Below are 18964 nucleotides of genomic sequence, written 5' to 3' on the forward strand. Positions count from 1 at the left end.
TGTGCTGTAAGGGTGCATTGCCTTACAACCTCACTGAAGCTGGGTGGACAGTTGACTTTCAGCCTCTTCCTTTGTCATCTGATATTGACTGTGTTTTCTTCTCATGCTAGGTCATCCACTGCAGTGGCTATTTGAAGATAAGGCAGTATATGCTCGATATGTCTTTGTATGATTCCTGTTACCAAATTGTTGGACTGGTGGCTGTAGGTCAATCTTTACCTCCCAGTGCAATCACTGAGATCAAACTTCATAGTAACATGTTTATGTTCAGAGCAAGTTTGGACTTGAAGTTAATATTCCTAGATTCCAGGTAAGCAGCTATTTCATTTCGAGCATAAAATGTTTTCAAAGTCAAAAGTTCTAAGTTACGGTGGTTTCTTTTTGGGGGGTTGAACTCGTTGATTTCTAGAGGGTCCTTCCAACTCTTACAATTCTGTGATTGTTTGATTCTGAACAAATCAGAATTGCCATGAGAAAGTAAAGCACTACAAAGTTATCTGGAAGACAAAGACCATGCGGGTCTTCAAAGCCCTTTGGGTAAATGGACAGTCCATATTTTGTCTTGAATGCCAACATAAAAGAGTGTGTATACTTTAACTGATAGCTACATACCTTTTCAGAGAGTCAATTAAAGTCTTGCTGTGATTAATATGTAGACAAGCAGTAAAAATTTTTACTTTAAAGGACATAAATATTAATAAGCAAACCTAGTTAAAGTAGTATGTATGCACCATCATCTGTAATTTAAATGTCAGCAACAAAAATGTTGAAATCAAATTGACTTGCTAGGGTCATCAAGAGCTTTTGCCAAAGTAGTAAGAAAACAGAATATTCTACATTCTAGTTTAATGCCTTAACAATGAAGCCAAATGTACTAACTGTGGTTACTGGAGTGAAAATTAATTCCATTGGATAGTACATGAAAACACAGCCTTTCTGAAGAAAACTTGGGAAAATGGCTATTGTTTAGGAAAGAGAATCTGCTCTCAGTAGACATAACTCAACGGCTGAAAAGGGGAGAGCAGAAAACCAGAACTAAAGTAATTGTAAAATGACTCACTCATCTTTTTTGGAAAATATAGTATCTTTTACTATACAATGACCCTTTGTACAGTACGGTTCAAGATACCTTGAGGGAAAAAGTCCAATTCCCAGACAGTGTAACCAATTTGACCACTGACAAGACAATCATTCTTTAACAATCCCTACATTTAGAGCATTATGTCACATACTCTCTCATTTCCCTGACATTCTGGATTTGTAAGAAGCAGAAATTATATTTATGTGTAAAAGTAAAAAAGACTCTGTATCCAAGACTGGGGAAGTTTTTCATGGCAGGGCAACCATGGAAGAACATGTTCTTTTTCCATGTTAAGTCAATGAGATAGTGGGACATCAGCTGCTAAAATACAAAGAACTGGTTGTTTCTGCATTTTTTTCTTGGCATGCTTTACTTAGTGTAACAGCTACAAAGAAGTACAAAGAGTTCAGCAACATGTCTTTGCATGTGGAAAAAGGAAAATGATGTGCCTAAGAGGAACTGCCTGAAGGTATTAGTGTCTTCAAAGGAGACAGCATAGCCAGAGGTGTTGACAGGAGCAGAGAAATAACCAGTATTGTTGCATAGCTGTATTTATCAAAGAGCAAATGGGTATCATCCATACACATAACTGTGTATGGACGGTTAGGAGTATTAAACACTACTAGAGCCCTTTGCTTTCCCAGCTGAGCAAACCAAATTATTTTTTTTTCTCAGACTAGGCGTGTACTAGGAATAAGACAAAACTGTTTTCAGGTTTTCTTCTGGTATCTGTGCAAGAAAAAGAATTGCTAGATCTTTAGCTGTAAGTCATTGAGCAGACAGGTGAGTGTTATAGCCGCAAAAAGAAACAGGCAAGTCTTTCTGGATACTCAGTACAACATAAAACGTGCAATAGATAATTTGTCAAGGTAACTGAAAAAAGAAGACAGTTTTTTTCTCCTTTAGAGTGATACGTAGCTTCTGATTTTGGTGATGCAACCATTTTTTTTTTTTTTAATTGCCATATAGTTTACAAGGCTTTAAGGTACTCTAGAGATCATTAGGCCAAGCTCCGTTTCTTTCTGTTTGTGCTTTGTCACACACAACAACCCTCAGAGCCCAAGCTCCCTACAGTGACTTTCTGATGGGTTGTTTTTGCGTTAAGGAAGTTAAGCGGTTCATTTATAGACTCAAAGATTTTGAAAGTTTGGGTGTTCCTATAAATCTTAAAATTCTTTGGCCCATATGAAGACCAAATTCAAAGTAAGGCTGCGCTTCCAGAAAAATTCACACCTGGCTTGAGTTTGTGGCTTTTTGTTTGTTTGTATTTGGATTAACTGTCTCTGTACTCACCAACTAAGTAAGAAGGATGAGCTGCCACCCTCAGAAAATTGCGGAAAATTCAGAAGGGACGTGGAAATCTAAACAGGACCTTATACCAGCTATTTTACTATGCTGATAGGCTTAAGCAAGAATTTGGGCCCCCAGAATTGTAAGCTAGTAAGGGCAGGGCACACTGGAGAGGAGAAGCACATGAATATGTTCACATAGCGTCTTATGGAAACCTATCACAAGTGCTCATTCTGTGTTGGCAAATCCTGAGGCAAGACATTGCCAGATGAAGGTATAGCTTCATATCTCCCATATAGCTATAGGAGATATAAATGCTTTAGTTATGAATTAGACCATGAAGGCATGGGGCCTTTTTTGTTCGTTTATTTGGTTGGTTGGTTACTACTTTTTTTGTTTTCTGATTTCCTTCAGAAGAATCCCACTGTGTCTCAAATAGACTGTAAATCTCTGTGCAGTTCATGTGATTACTTAGTGTTAGAGCAAGAGTAAATAAGATGCACAGTAGTTATAAATAAATGAAAGAAAGAAAGAAAAGGAAGTTTGCATGATCTGCAACCCTCAGTGACACGTGTTGCTTAAGATCTCTGCATTCCTTTCTGTAGATGCTACTGTGTCAGTCCTTGATATAGAATTTATCCACACTAGTATTTTAGTTCAAACCAGAAGCATCCTTTTGAAGCAAAAGTCCCGACCATTTCCACTCACTGCACAGCAGTTCATGTCATGAAGATGCGTTAGGCATGTTAACTGGGTGAATTTCAGATGAGACTAAATTAGAAGAATACCTCCAGGAACACGTGTAGGGCACCCCAACTGCTACAAAGCTTTCAGTTAGAGTTAGTCACAAGAAAATATCCCAAAATTAAGATATTCAGGCTCCATATCCTCAGCTCTAACCATTTTACTCTACAGATCACTTGCCAATGGACTGCATTGCTTGTTCGTGTATAGCACCTTTGCATAGCACCTCTTGTCTGCTATAGATGCTTTAGATGAAGAAAGCCCACGACAGCATAAAAAAAAACCCCAGCAACACTTGGCAAACAAACAAAATTATGGCCAAGTTGCACAATGTACTTTAAGTTTTTTTCTTCTCAAGGAACAGTACTAAATAAATAAAAAAAGTCCATTTTGAATCATAAAGTTTGGCTTCCCAGGTGACTTGCGGGTGTGGCCTCATATAGGTCTGGGCAGGGTAGCCTCATTCTTTAACATGTGCAGAAATGCAGCTGTCTCAAACCCTTTCATTTTTCTTCCACTTGTCATGTGAGGAAGTTTTTCTGAAATCTAGCTTCAGCTTTCCTTTTCTTAGCTTGTGATCTTCATAGCTCCCGTCTTCCTACATTTTTCAGCTGGAATAAGCTGTTTCCTTCTTCTGTTAGTCATTAACTGGAATTTATTTATAGACTTGATCACAGTCTCTATGGAGAGACATACATGCTACACTTGTATGTTTGCAAAAGCAAATGAAAATTTGTCAGTGGTGTACAAGAGTAGTTTTATTGTTTCGTGACTAGCTCCTCAACTGGATCTTTGTATAAACGATCATGCAGGGCAGTGGCAAAAGCCCAAAGCTGAAATAAGAACTCTTTTTCCTGTGTATGTGTAAGGCTGGCCAGGGAATAACTGCACCTTGCTTTGGCTGGGTTGAGAGGGTTTATTTTCTTATAAAGATGAGGATTCTGTTTCCAAAACTAATATTTTGTCCCACCATTTTTAGGTACCTGACTTGCTGGCACAATTAAATGCTAGGTTTGTAAAGCTGAATATTCCTGGAGATTTTGCTTAATATGGAATCTTCCTTTTCTAGAGTGACTGAATTAACTGGATATGAACCCCAAGATCTGATAGAAAAAACCCTCTATCACCATGTTCATGGCTGTGATGTGTTCCATTTACGATATGCTCATCATCTGTGTAAGTAATAAGAATGGTAGACTGAAATTTATTTAGTAGAGTGAGAAGTTTTGCAGGCAACAGGCACTACATTGGCAAAAAAAGAAATCTTTCAAAGCCTTGACTGGAGATAGACTTTTAAAAGTGCTTGGCTATCACTTAAGGAAACCATTACTTCTGCAAGTAAGCTAAATACTCAATATGCCGTGCTTCTGAAAATAATATGAATCTGGCTACTTTTATCTTTGACTTAAAGGATCTGAGCTCTTTTGAAAATGTGGACTTGATTCTGGGTGGTGAACTCCTAAAGGGAAAAAAAAATACAAAAGAGCAAGTGAGTGAGCAAGAGGGGAAAATCTGGACTTTACTAGTCTCTGTTAGAAGAGAAATTATGCAACAGCTCCCCATTCCTCTGAAACATGTTTATAATAAACAGCCCATGTTTGAAGTGAATGTAAACCCCCAAAATCCTAAAATTAATGTTCTTTAGTAGCATGTGGGTGAGGTTTGGAGAATGGAGTGTCAGGGAAAAAAAAAGCACGTTTAATATTCCCCCATCTGCAAACCGAGACGCTAATCGTATCTTCAAACATCTGGACTTGGGAAGTAGTTCATTCAGTAGCGCATTAATTTGAGAAGCAAATTGAGGGAATAGCTGAAATCTGGATTTGGCTCACTCTGCTGCAACCCATACAATGCATAGATGAAATCCAAAAAACAATTATTAGTGAACTTTTCTCCAGATTGTTCCTGTGGACTGAAAGCAGTTGGAGTCAAATCCTTCTTTAGGCTTACTGAGGTTGGTTCTTCACCTTACTTTGGGACGTTCATGAGGATTTGGAAAATAAAGGAGGATGTAATTGTATTTGGCACAAACCTGTGCTGAAATTCCAAGTACTGGATTCTATTGACAGCAGAGTATGCTACAGAAAGCAGAAGCTGACCTTTGTAGGAAGTTAATATTTGCCATAATGTTACTGAAGATTTTGCTTTACAACCTAAAATCTAGAATGACCAGGGCATGATTGATTGATTTAGTGGAGCGTTGTTAGAGTTAGGGTACTACGCTGAGGTTGAGGTTGCACTTAATGATCTTGAAGGTCTTTTCCAATCTGAGAGATTCTATGATTCTGCAGTGTGTAATGACCTCCTCCACATTCACTGGGGGCATCCACTGGGTTAGTAGTGCTAACTTCTGCACCTGGTGGTGAATGTTGACCTATACAAAATCATACTTTATTGTCACAACTGTTAAAAAATACCTGTGTCAAGTATTATATAGATGCTTCCAATTAGCTGCAATCATCTCTGGACAACAGTTTGTCCATTTGAGAGCAGAGTCATGGATAGCTCTGTGTGCACTGTAGACTTGTAGCTTGATTACTAGTTTGACCTGTATATGACTGGTGTTCTAAATAGGGACACATTATGTTTGTTCAATTACTCAAAAACCACAACCAAACCACACACAAAGAAAAAAAAAAACCAAAAATATTGTTAACCAAACAGAATAACTAAAAGCAGTTCTTTAGCTACTCTACCAGAATTACAAAGATAAGTTATTGAAAAGTTTAAAATCAAAAGAAAAATATGAAATATGTAAACATGAAAATATGTACATAGAAATTCATGAAATTTTCAAAGAAGCTACATACCAAGAAGCAAAAAGAAAAGAAAAAAAAGCTTGGTCAACAGTGGGAACAGTGTAGAATCATTGTCAAAATACTAAGTAATAGGAATTATTAAAACAGATGCAAAGTGTACAAACTTTCTCTGGGGAGCACTGTTATAACTCCCCCACCATCCATCAGCAAAAATGTCTGAGGAACATGAACAGTAAAACTCTGGCAGGTTTGACGTATCATTCAATAAAACAATCTGATGATTAAGTGTCATCTGATGAAGAAATCTGGAGAGAAACATCTTACACCTAATAAGGGTATTAAGAGAAAAAAAAAAGAAAAAGAAAAAAAGAGGAAAGAAGAAAAGCAATGTAAAGCAGTGTAACCAATTGCTCTTTCTAAGAGGGGAAAAAACAACAATCCTGAACTGGAGACCTGAAGCTTGTGAACTTTAAGTTAGGCAGCACAGAGAACAAAACAGAGGAATCTGAGAGGAACAAGTTAGAAGTGTAACAAGAACAACAGACTATGAGGAAAATGTACATGTGAATATTTGCCTCAGGTTTGCTGGCAGCAAAAAAACGTTTCCTGTTTTAAACATTTGATTTTCTTCCAGCTCTATGAAAAAGATTCTGATGTTTGAAACAGTGTTATTTATTTCTATAGCACCATCAATATGCGCAGTGTTTTCTCTGCAACTGGGGAAATGTGGCCACACAAATAATGAGTCCTTGCCTTTTAGAATCTTGCATTCTAGTAGGCAGGATAGAAAAGCTGTTCTAGTACAGGCAAAATATTCCTCTATTCCAGTATAGAAGATGCTTTTCTGGCTTTGGGGAAATCCTTTCATTTCTACCATTATCTTTTTGTGAAGAAGACTTTGAGCATCCCACATGTTTTAGCATCATTGCTCTTTGCACCTTGTAATTTTGTACAAGGGTCACATCTTTGCCTTGGAAAAGCCGTAGCCCCAGCTGATGTCATGCCCAAACTGATTTGCTGTTTCCCACAAGTTATGCATTTATAGAACCTATCTGGTGGAAGAACACAGTTTACTGTACATGGCATTGCCTTTGCTATTGCTTCCACAGTAATCAGACCGTTTGGCAGAACTGCACTAGTTTTTAAGAGAGCAAAAGAACTAGGGCACCATCCCCTGACCACACTGCTCAAGAGCTGGACTGATGACATACAAGGCTGTGTGTGCCAGGGACACTAAAACAATAACTGCTCTGAGCATGGAACCAAGAATTTCATTTCTCTTAGTGATATCTTGAAGTGTAGGCTGGCAACTCCCAGCCATATGCCTGTGAGCCTGCTGGAGCCTTTTAAAATAGACATCTGTGATAGACCAAAAGGGGAGCCCAGCCAGCCCAATGCCTTTTTCAGCTTGCCTGGTGAACGAGGAGAGAACCACAACAGAGGAACACCCAGCTACAAATTGCACATGTCAGAGCCAAGGGTAAAGCCACTGAATCCTTCCCATCCCATTGCAGTGGAGGCCACCAAGAAGTCTGAAGATTTTATTGGTAGTGGATTTACCTCACTCCCATTTCTGAGGTTTCCCAATCAGCATCAAATAAGGATAATTTAACAAAGAGTCAAATGGAAATTAACCTTATTTTCTGTATTGGAAGCATGGCTACTGTCTTTTAGTCAAGGTCAGACTTTCCCCAGATTGCTAAAAATGCAGTAGACACAGAGTCCTCCCCCTGTCCCAGGAGAAATACTGTTTTATCCATGTAATTAGGAAAAAAAGTGGAACACTGCAGTACTCAGTGGTTTTTACATCTTTTACAGTCCTGTCTTAACTGGAGAGCTAAAACAGGGATTTAAAAAAAATAAAAAGGAATTAGAGAGAAAGAAAGGTCAGAACTGATCCCAAAGCATCTGGATGAACTTCATGATAGCTAGCAAAACATCAGACCATTAGATTCCGTTTTGAAGGATGGAGGCCACATTAGAAAAAATATGTTAAATGATCTGGGCCAAAATATAAGCCCCATTTTCTAGAACTGTAAAATTTGGAATACAGAACCACAAGAAACGTTGTGATTTCAGGGCACAGTATTGGTTATTAACAAATGTTTTTAGAACAGGCTTCTGTGGCATTGTTACACTGACTGCTGAGTAGCAAACGCAACACGTTTATCTTTGTGAGATACATTGCACTTAAACAGGATATATGTCTATATATTTTGTGGGTTTGTTTATAAACTTGCATACATTTTCCCCATTATTTTTTTCAATATCTGTGCATATGCACCCTCTATCACCCTCCACCTGAGTATTCTGCGTAGAAATGCAGGCATGAGAAAGAACATCTGCAAGTATGAGGTAAAATCTCGTATATAGAAATTCAAACTCTAAACAGTAGTAGTTTGTTGTTAGCAGAGATTGGTTTTTGAATGTCCTGCAAGATGTTTTTATTTATCTTCTTGATTTCTGAACAAACGGGTGCCATATCCTATAATTCAACCCTATGCTGAAGGACTTGGGGATCCTGATGAGTGATAAGCTGCACTTGAGCTGGCAGTGTGCCCTTACAGCCTGGAAGGACAACAGTACCCTGGGCAACATCAAAAGAGCAATGGACAGCAGGGAGGGGATAGGAACTGTCTCCACTGCTCTGCCCTTGTGAGAACCTGACTGGAGAACTGTGTCAAGACCTGGGGTCCCGAGCACAAGAAAGATGTGGAGCTGTTGGGTTGGGCCACAAAGATGATGAGAGGGCTGGAGCATCATTCTGATGAGGACAGGCTGAGGGAACTGGGCTTGTTTAGCTTGGAGAAGAGCAGGCACTGGGGAGGTCTTGGTTAGGCCTTCCAGTACTTGAAGGGATTTTATAAGCAGGAGGGGGATCGACTTTTTACATGGTCAGATAGTGACAAGGGAAGGAGGAGTGGCTTTAAACTGAAAAGGGAGATTCGGGTTAGATTTTAGAAAGAAATTTCTTGCTGAAGCAGCAGTGAGGCGCTGGCACAGCTGCCCAGAGAAGCTGTGGTGCCCCATCCCTGGAGGCGCTTGAGGCCAGGTTGGATGGGGCCCTGGGCAGCCTGAGCTGGTGGGGGCAGCCCTGCCCATGGCACAGCTTAGAACTTAGAACTTTAAGGTCCCCTCCAACCCAATCCATTCTGTGATTCTGTGAAATGATTCTACGACAATGGAAGAAGAACTAATGTTTCCAGAAAGATCTGTCTATAAAAATTAAGTAAGAGCTTGATTTTCTTAGGGGGATTTTCTGGATTTGATGAAAAGTCTAATTATGCTCTATCTTCTGCTGAGAGCAAACTGTCCAGAGAGAGCATGCAACAGACTTAAAGGGCTTTTTACCAAGAAGAAATCTTGCTTCTGTTTGTCAGTCTTCCGTTGGACTATTTATTATCCACATTATTGCAATCTCTAATTAGTATTGAAGTTACAGATGTACACTCTCCCAAGTAAGAAGAGAACAAAAAAAAAAAACAAAACCAACTCCAGTGATGACTGATAGCCATATGATTCAGTAGCAAATAAATAAAAAATGATCACACACTTCACTTTTTTTTGTTCTTGGCTTAATACTGGATGCCCTCTCTGTCAGAAGAATCTTATATGAATGCTAATTAAGTCTGTATATTTTTATTTCAAGTAATTGTTTGCTCTAGTAGAGTTGGCTGAAAAGGGAAACTGCTGGTTTTTAGGCTTATTATATATCTGCTTCTTCACCAAGCTCATATCCTGAGAGCACAAAAGTAGACTCAGGTTTGATAAAGAGTTCAGTGTAATACAAACTCTACATTTGTAAGCAGTAACTTGATTCCTTTGTCATGTATTATACAAAGCTACAAGGAATTTCTGCTATTAATCTTTTTTTAAAAAGATCATTTTTTTCTTGCAATAGTTTGAATATCAAGACTATTTTCTAATTTAAAGTGAACGATTGCATGGGGAGAGTGAGAAGATGGGGTTTCCTAATAGAATACTTTAGGTTTTCACAAGAGAAAAAGAACAGTTGAAGGCTGCTAACTATCTTCTGGTGAATCATAAGATAAATGCCTGGCAATGAACCAGAGACATTTGTGGGTAAATTAAATATTTAGAGATGCCACACAACTCTTATTCTAGCATAGCCTTATGTAAAAATGTTCTTGTTCATAGAGCATTCAGGTTGTTTAGAGGATTACATTTTTAGTGAAATCTATCTGATAACTGATTTATCCCTCTGGCCCCACCTTCCTTTGCGTGTTTAAGAACTGAAGAGCATTTTAATTTTGCTCTTTAGAGTTAACCTTTGAAATGTAGAGCTCACAGAGAAAGAAGGGTCATAGCAACATAGCATAAAATACACAGCAAAATACACAATTATCTTTCAAGCAATGAATACGGAAAGTTCTTCCAAATACATTAGAATGTTGTGTCCACTTGAAATACTTCTGCTGACTTGAACTTCTTCTTTTCAGTCAGAGGATTAGAAACAGAAAATGCTTTTGCAGAACATAAGCGGGAAAAAAGTAGGGTGAACTGGAGAAGAATGGAAAACAAACTTAAATAGTTCACAACATACTATTTGTAAACAACGTGACACTGTGAAACTATATAAAGGAGCAGGGTAGACACTTGTGCGAATAAGTTATTTGATGTTCTGTGGGAGAAGGAAGTCTAAGAGAGGAGGAGGAGGAAGAGAAGTCCCTCCCTTGCAAATAAATCTCTCCAGGGAATCTCTAGGTCTAACTCCAAGCAATATGAAATGCTTTTTTTTTGTATTTTACTCACAGTGTTGGTGAAAGGCCAAGTAACAACCAAGTACTATCGACTACTGTCCAAACAAGGAGGCTGGGTTTGGGTGCAGAGCTACGCTACTATTGTCCATAACAGCCGTTCATCACGGCCTCACTGCATAGTGAGTGTCAATTATGTCCTTACGTAAGTCAAAATACTTTGTACCATTACCTGTTACCGGTAATTGATTCATTACTTAAATCCTTTAAGTTTGTTTTACTTGTGTCTTCCGTTATCATTTTGTGTTTGCATGCTTCAGCCACTGTGCTCTCCTGATATCCTCTCTGTTTTAGTTATAAAAGCTTATTGAGCTAAAAAAAAAAGCTTGTATTTATGATGACTGTTTCATATACTGCATGTTTGAGTGCATAGCACCACTGGTAGCTATTTGTGTTAGGTCTGGATCCCAGTTCTGCAACTATCGTCAGAACAACAGTGGTGCTATCCCAACACAGCGCTCCTTAGCAGAGATCGCAGTGTCAGTTCATGAGACAGTAGATAGTAGAAAATGTTACTCCTCTGGGGGATAGGTGGATAACCAAGGATTCCCTCACTTGCGCTGAACAGATATACATAATGACAAACAGCTCCCACTGAGCTTGTGAATGTGCAATGTTTTGGGCCTGCTATTTCTGATTTCCGGTTCAAGCCACAAAGGTATTACAAAACTCTTATCATGATATAAGCCTAAGAGAGACAGAAATCCACATGGGATAAGTGGGATAAGTAATAGTGAAATAGACTGTGTCTGAAAAAAACTATCTGTTAAAAAAAAAAAAAAAAAGATTGTGGGCACCATTGGATTGAACAACAGTGGAAGAAGGCAAGGAACTACACACTCTTTTGTCTAGGTTTGTTCATTTCTTAACTTGCATCAGAGTAAATTGTGTTTGCATGACATGTGAGGTGGGGTCATTTGTGTTTGTGCATTATAATTCTGTATCTGTTACTTGGTCTTGAAGAGTTAAAGCATAAGAGCTAGCAACCACAGTGTATTACCTTAGCCTACCTAAAGCAGGTATTCAACCCTGATAGATACACTGGGCAGTACTACGCTCATTCCTGTACTGCTGTGAGATAACAGCACCAAGGAGATACTCAGTCCCACAGCCAGCATGAGTTCCAGGAGCTGGGGCACTGATTGAGGAAACTGTGCCAGGGTCATAAGAGCATAATCTTGAGTTGAATTTACTTCCACGTTATTCACCAAGAAGCGATAGAAATTAATTCTAAATAGGAACTGAGAGAGAAGTAGGTTTTCCTCTAGTTTTCCTTTCACAAATATACTCCATTGTTTCTACTGACAAGAACAGAGAAGACAACTTACTCATCAAAAATATATTAATTTATGTTTCAGTAGATGATTCACAGCTTGCTCTTGTTTTGGTTTTTATCCTCTTTTGTACAGAAGTCTGCCCTGTATATAGAACAAATGAAACTGAACACAACAGTGGAGAAATTAAATTCTAGAGACTGTCAGAAAAACAGCATTGCATTTCCTCTGGTCTAGCTACAAGGGTACTGTGCTGTTGGGAACGGAACACTGCTCTTTTGCCTCTCCTCAGAGCAAGCTGTGAGAGAACAGGGAAGAGACCAGCTCCTGACTGAGGAGACAGATTAATTGATCCATGTCTTCCTATCAGCTGACGTGGTTATGATTCCAAAATACAGAGTACCACAGATGGCTGAGAACAATAATTTCAGAGAGCAGGGACATCTAGTGCAAAGATGTCAACTCTGTTAACCCAGCAGAATGTTTGTGATAGACTCCCATGAAAACAGTCAGACTGTAAAATTCACTGCTTGCCAGCATCCTCAGCTGAGCAGACTCAGTGAAAATCTTAGAAGAATGAAAACATCGTGAATGCTAATGCGTATTTTCAAATGAGCTATTTTATATTTGTGGTATGTCTGAATATGCAATTTATTGGACTGTTCTTTTGCAGAGATATTGAGTATAAGGAACTTCAGTTGTCACTGGACCAGGTTACCATTTCTAAGTCACAGTTTTCATGCAGAAACTCAGTATCTACCTCACAGGAAACAAGGAAAATAGTAAAACCCAAAAGTAACAAAATGAAGGCAAAACTCAGAACAACGCCTTACCCACAACAGGTAACTTTCTTGGCAATATTTACCTGCAGTTTCCTTCTGCCAGAGAAGGCTTCATAAAAAGGAGTCCTAGAAAACACACAATTGGGATGGGATTTGGGATATCTGTCACTGTCTCTGGGTGAGTTAGAACTAGATGGGAAGGGAAACAATGAAGATCATGAAACAGGGTTGGTGAGACTGATACTAAACATGAGACATTCTAAGGCTTCGCTGAGAGGGACTACTATTATCTTATAAAAGTACCAAATGAAGCTAGCACGTACACTTCAGTCAAAACATATTCATGGTATGTAACTCCACTAATCAGCAACTTCCTGTGCTTTGCAGCAAATTCATGCTCTCTGTTATTTGCAACTGCCTACATTTACTAGCTAAAATCCAACTGGCAAAATTATCAAATAAAACCTTAGCATTAGGATGTCAAAATTGTTCTTTGTTTCTGTGTTAAGTGAAGGTAAACCACAGTGAAGATAAAGAATTTTAAACGCATGGCAAGCCAGTCCCTTTAGCCAGTGAGATTGCAGTTCAAGGAGGCCCAGCTTTGGGTGCCTTTATGACATGTTATGCTGTTTCATATTAAAGTTAGTCATTTAACTCTCTCCCCCTCATTTTTTTTCTTTCCCCCAGCAATACAGCTCATTCCAAACAGACAAACTGGAATGCAGCCAGGTGGGAAACTGGCGATCCAGCCCTGCAGTGAACGCTGCCACCATTCAAGAACAAAACTTTCATTCAGAAAACAGTGAACTTTTATATGCCCCGTCATATAGCTTGCCTTTCTCTTACCATTATGGACACTTCCCTGTAGACTCTCATGTCTTCAGCAGCAAAAAGCAAATGCTGCCTCCTAAGTTTGGGCAATCTCAAGGCAATCCTTGTGAAGTGGCTCGATTTTTCTTGAGTACGCTGCAGACAAATGGAGAATGCCAGTGGCATTACGCCAACTCCTTGGTATCCAACAGCCAGTCACCATCCAAAAATCTTCCTGAGCAGCCAGTGAACATCATCCGACATAATCTTGGACAGAGTTATGAAGGTGGGTGTCGCTTTAAGAAAAAAAGGAAAAGAAAAGCTCTGGAATGTCTGGGAAATATTTGTAAATGTAATTTGAAAATAGGAAATACAAGATGGTTAGGAAATGTAGAAAATCACAAACATGGAAACATAACATCTAGTATGCTTATAGTATTTACATGTTTATCCTGTTTACCATAAGAACTTAATTTGGTGTATTAGGAGGGAAGGGCTGCCATCCAGAGGGACTTTGACAGGCTTGAAAGGTGTTCTCATGGAAAACACATGGAGTTCAACAAGGCCAAGGTCCTGCACTTGAGCTGGGGCAAATTCAAGATGGCTGAGCATGGCATGGATTGAGAGCAGGCCTGAGGAGAAGGACCTGGGGCTGTTGGGAAGCTCAAGGTGAGCCGACAGTGTGCACCTGCAGCCCAGAAAGCCAATCATACCCAGCCTGTATTAAAAGAAGAGTGGCCAGGAGGTTGAGGAAGGGGATTTTCTTCTTCTTCTCTTGTGGAGTACTGTATTCAGCTCTGGGGACTCCAATGGTTCTGTTGGAGAGGGTCCGGGGGAGACAGTGAGGATGATCAGAGGGCTGGAGCAGCTCTCTTTTAAGAAAATCTGACACAGCTGGACTTGTTGAGCTCAAAGAGAAGGCTCTGGTGAGACCTCACTGGGACTTTTGGTATCTAAAGGGAATCTACAGGAAAGCTGGAGAGGGACTCTGTCAGGGAGTGTAGTGATAGGACAAGGGGTAATTGTTTTGAACTTAAAGAGAATAGAGTATGGGGTAGCACGGTTAGTTTGCAGTTGGAATTGATGATCTTTAAGGTCTTTTTCAATGTGAGCAATTCTATGATTCTATGATTTAGATTCAGTATTAGAAATTCTTTACTCAAAGGGCACTGAGGTAGTGGCACAAGCTGAGAAGAGATGCTGTGGATGCGCTGTATCTGGAAGTTTTCAAGGCCAAGATAGATGAGGCCCTGGGCAGCCCTATCTGGTGGCTAGGGGACAGAGCCATTCTGTGATTCCATGGTTCTATTATCAAAGCATCAAAAAAATGCAATCACCAGAATCACTTTTAGAACATGGGAGTGATACCACCTCCTTTAACACTGGCATAGTTTGTCTCCACGTTTTGCTGTCAGAAACAAATGCACTTCAGTCCACATACAGAAATTAAAATAAACACAATCTATTTCCATAAAAACTGAAGGTTGTTCTTTCTGAATACGAAGCCAATCTGAATGTCTTTACCTTTCAGTCACCACAGGGAATGAGTGAATGAAATGCACTCTCTTCCTGCTTGGTTTAAAATGTCTTCAATGGTCCTGCCTGATCACCTGCATCATCTCTCCATACAGTCAGCTTAAATACTTTGAAGGAAACACTGAAAACACTGACATCTGAGATGCCAACCAATAAGAAATAACCATGCACAGCTATAAATGATTTGAACAGGCTAAAGATACACTCTAATCTCTAGATCTCATTCTCATTACACCTATCTGCGTACACTGTTTTGGTTATTTAAAAGTCACTGGACTGATTGACATAAAATTATAAGTTGGAAAAGTTTCTTTCTTCTAACTTCCTTATGGACAGGATGGAGGAAGTAGTAGATTTATTCACATGAGGATAAATCATTAGATATCCCAGATCTGAAGGGTACATCCGCTGATGTTAAAATATCAACGTGTAACATAAAACAGAAGATGGTATCAGATACTGAAAGTGTCTCCCACAGAGTAACTTCTGTCCAGGATTTTGTCCTTTGGAGGACCATCTAATGTCCCTTAGCTGACAGTAGCATTTCACTGTCTTGCATTTAGGTTGAAAATGAATGATATTTAAGATTTCCTTACAGTATAGAGAGGTTAAATCTTTTTTTTTTTTTTTTTTTTTTTTTTTTTTTTTTTTTTCTGAGCCCAGGCTCCTCTACTGTGCTGACTTCCTTTTGCTGGTGTTGTGGGCTGGGTGTGATAAAGAATAGCTTTGAACTAGAAGAGATGCTTTAGAAATGTTTTTGCCCTATCTGAAGGTGTTGTATCTTTGTGGACAAGAAATAAGGATAAGTACAAGGTTCAAAGCCAATTACCCCCAGCGAGTCTTCAGGAACAAAGCTGTCCCTGTGTACTGAAGCCCAGCTTTTCATCTCTGCTTCCAGACTAATAGGGGCAGTGAGACTGGCTGAGATAGCAGATCCACCCCTTTGCTGATCTGATACACTGCTAATGGATATGGAAAGAACAGCCTGTTTAGGAAACAGTCTGTAAAACTGACTGTTCAATAACTGACTGGCTGCCATAAAATTTGCCAGAAAAGCCCATTGAGCATAGAAGCAGACAAGCGATTTACCATTGGTTGGTTGATGTGGGCAGACAACTCCCATTACATACGTGAAGCCAGAAGGATTCCACAGGAATACTGTTAAATCTGTTTAGAGAAAAAAAAAAAATCCCAACAAATCAATGCAAGGAACTGCTGGTTTTTTTCAGTTTCATCACGCATGCCTAGCTGCACCTTCTCTTCATGACCAGGAAAACAGAGCTCTGATACCTGCAGTTCTTGTGATATCACTTCTATTTCTACTTTTGTTGCTTAAGTTGGAATATGTGAGTTTTCTTTTGAGCAGAGATTTACTTTACTTTAACGGGTGCTTAGCTATTAAGGAATTGAGGAAAAGTGACTTGGTATGACTAATTCTCTGCAAGATTCCTCATACTTTTGCTATTTAGAAGGGAAAAAGATTACAGTCAACTCAATCCTGGTGAGAGATTACTACTGGAGTTCACAGGCAGCATTAGGAAAGGGAAGAAAAAAACAACCTCCGTTGCACACAGAGGATTTATCTCTAGTTGTTCTGGGCTTTAACTCATTCTAAGGAAGAATTAGTCCTGTTGTACTTTTGCTGAGGCTGCTGGCAAACGAGAAATCTGAACTTTTGGAAGCAGCTTTTGCTTTGAGTTAAAAGGGGCATCTGATCTTCCTTACATTGTCAACTATTGCTTTTTCCAGTGGTTCGCTGACAAACTGACAGCTAGTAAGCTTCAAAGCAGAGAGGATCTGCTTAGCATCATTATCTTCAATCCAAAGGCAATGCCAAATATGACATCTGGCAATCGGGCTGGATGCTAGGTCTATTACACATCACATCCACAGAGGCATCTGCCAAAAATACCATAGGCGAGAGACATCTTTTACTATGGAAAATAGTGTCTTTTGGAGAGATCAGAGATTTTAAGATGATTATGCCAAGCCATCAAAGCCCTGGAAAAGCACGTAGCAGATAAAACTGTCTGCAAATCAGATGCTGCTGCCTCAGAATCTGGTTTTGAAACTTCTTCCACTTTATTCCAGCTGGTCTACTCATCAGAAAAGAGAATCTCTTCAGAGAAATCAACCATCTTTGTAGTCAGGGATGTTTCCTTTGTACACTTCCATGGTTACACTGCTACTGTGGTACAGAGTATCCACACTTCACTTAAGTCATGCTGTTAGCCAGTCTGTACCACCCACGTGAAGCTTAGCATCACGTTGAACTGTCAGGAGTATACTTTTCTGAGATCAACGTAGCTCAGAAAGCTCAAGAAAAATTATGCAAGACAATTATGCATGAAGAGACCTTCATCTGTGATGTAAAAACTGACAAGGTTTTCTGAAGTTTGGATTCAAAGCTGCCTGGACCATGCACCAAGTGTAGGAAGGTCTATTCTACGTACTGGTCTTTCTTCGTTGATTCAAAGATGTCTTTTTGTCATTTCTTATGGGCAATGAGAAAACAAGGAGCGGCTCTACCTCTTAACTGACTCTGACACTTCTTGTCAGACAAAGGCATGTTTATGAATGGAATATCTTTTCTGAGAGCATCTTTCCCATTTTGAACACCAACAGGCCTTTAACGGCACTATGAGAAAGTCAGGAGGGAACACTCCTCACTACAGCACCAGGTTAAACAGGATGAAAACTACTCCAGTATACTGCAACTATGCATAGGTATTATATGTTTTACAGACTAGTTTCTTCTAGAGTAGCCTTGCTTGTTGTCATTTGGGTGGTTGGATGCTGAACTCTCAGCAGGCTGGCAGGGAAGGTGAGCTCTTATCACCAAATAGACAATAGTCTATAGTCAATAACTGACTGTCTGCCATAAAACTTGCCAGAAAAGCCCATTGAACATGCTGCACCCAATGCACAAGTGGGAAAGCAGGGCTGCTTGGTGAGAATTAGCAGTGACATGATGCCTGATGGACAGAGCTCACTGCTGCAATTGTCAGTTGCTATGAATGGAGGTGGTGTAAGCATGTATGAAGGGCCTTCTAGAAGCTACTATCACTCTTGCATGATATATGGTCTTATGGAACATATGGAATATGACAGAATAGCTCTGTCACTCAGCACAGCCAAGTTCCCCTGCCAGAAGAATGGGCTGGGAAGCATCCCAAATTAGTGCACTGACACTGACAACTGTAAAGGCTGCCCAGTGAGTGAGAATGAACAGAATGCACCTGGCTGAGGCAGGTACCCTGATAACTGCCCATGTGCTGGATGGCTGGAAGCAACCCGAGGATACTGCCCTTTCACTGCAGCACAGAGCGGTGGGTCTTTGTGTATGACAAAACTCCCTGCAAGGAGTCCTTCCCAGGTCACTTCTGGGTTTTTATCTGCAAAGGAAGATGAGCAGATTTTAGTCCAGCTCTGCCAACTCTTCTGAATGGAAGAGGACAAAAACTACTGTGCTCTGCTGCACTGCTGTCCTGCTTAACTGTCTGCTCTAACTCCACAAATGTGCTGACAACTTTAATGGAAGCCTGCAAACAATTAACCAAATGCTTACCTTCTTCCTCAACATCAGAGATGAAAACCATGTTCGAGGCACAGGATAGGAAAAAAAAAAAAAAAAAAAAAGGATAATATACCTTGTAAATCTCTGAGTATGCAAATTACTTCTTGGACCACAAAAGAAGCCATCAGCTGAGCAGAATTCAAGATTAAATAAAAAAGAAATAAAAAGACTACATCCAACTGTTTGCTGTGATGCTTCAGCTTCTTACAAGCTCGGGCTCTAAAAATGGGAAAGGACAATCTTTTGTCCAGGGAGGAGAGCAGAGCCATGAGGCAACAGTACTTCATGATGCAATGAGAACCAACTCATGGCTAGCAGATGCATCAAGTTTGG

General features: G+C 39.7%; 1 protein-coding gene and 1 long non-coding RNA gene across 4 annotated transcripts in view; one reads left to right on the forward strand and one right to left on the reverse strand.

Annotated features, from left to right (window-relative positions):
* Positions 1–13665, reverse strand: part of LOC125684807 (uncharacterized) — a 28133-nt gene extending 14468 nt beyond the window's left edge. The window contains exons 1-2 of one of the 2 annotated variants that reach the window (XR_007373330.1): positions 13555–13656; positions 12792–12834 (exon numbers count right to left, since the gene is read on the reverse strand). This is a non-coding gene — a long non-coding RNA (uncharacterized LOC125684807). Of the gene's footprint in view, positions 1–12791; positions 12835–13554 lie in introns of both variants that reach the window. The other variant, XR_007373331.1, reaches the window with a different exon arrangement.
* Positions 1–18964, forward strand: part of SIM2 (SIM bHLH transcription factor 2) — a 61250-nt gene that overhangs the window by 33665 nt on the left and 8621 nt on the right. For both annotated transcript variants that reach the window (XM_048927199.1, XM_048927208.1), the window contains exons 7-11: positions 111–310; positions 4185–4291; positions 10650–10797; positions 12600–12768; positions 13396–13804. In XM_048927199.1, coding sequence (XP_048783156.1) covers positions 111–310; positions 4185–4291; positions 10650–10797; positions 12600–12768; positions 13396–13804 — 1033 coding nt within the window. The remainder of the gene's footprint in view (positions 1–110; positions 311–4184; positions 4292–10649; positions 10798–12599; positions 12769–13395; positions 13805–18964) is intronic.

Source organism: Lagopus muta, chromosome 1 (assembly GCF_023343835.1).
Source record: "Lagopus muta isolate bLagMut1 chromosome 1, bLagMut1 primary, whole genome shotgun sequence".
Classification (NCBI taxonomy): Eukaryota; Metazoa; Chordata; class Aves; order Galliformes; family Phasianidae; genus Lagopus; species Lagopus muta.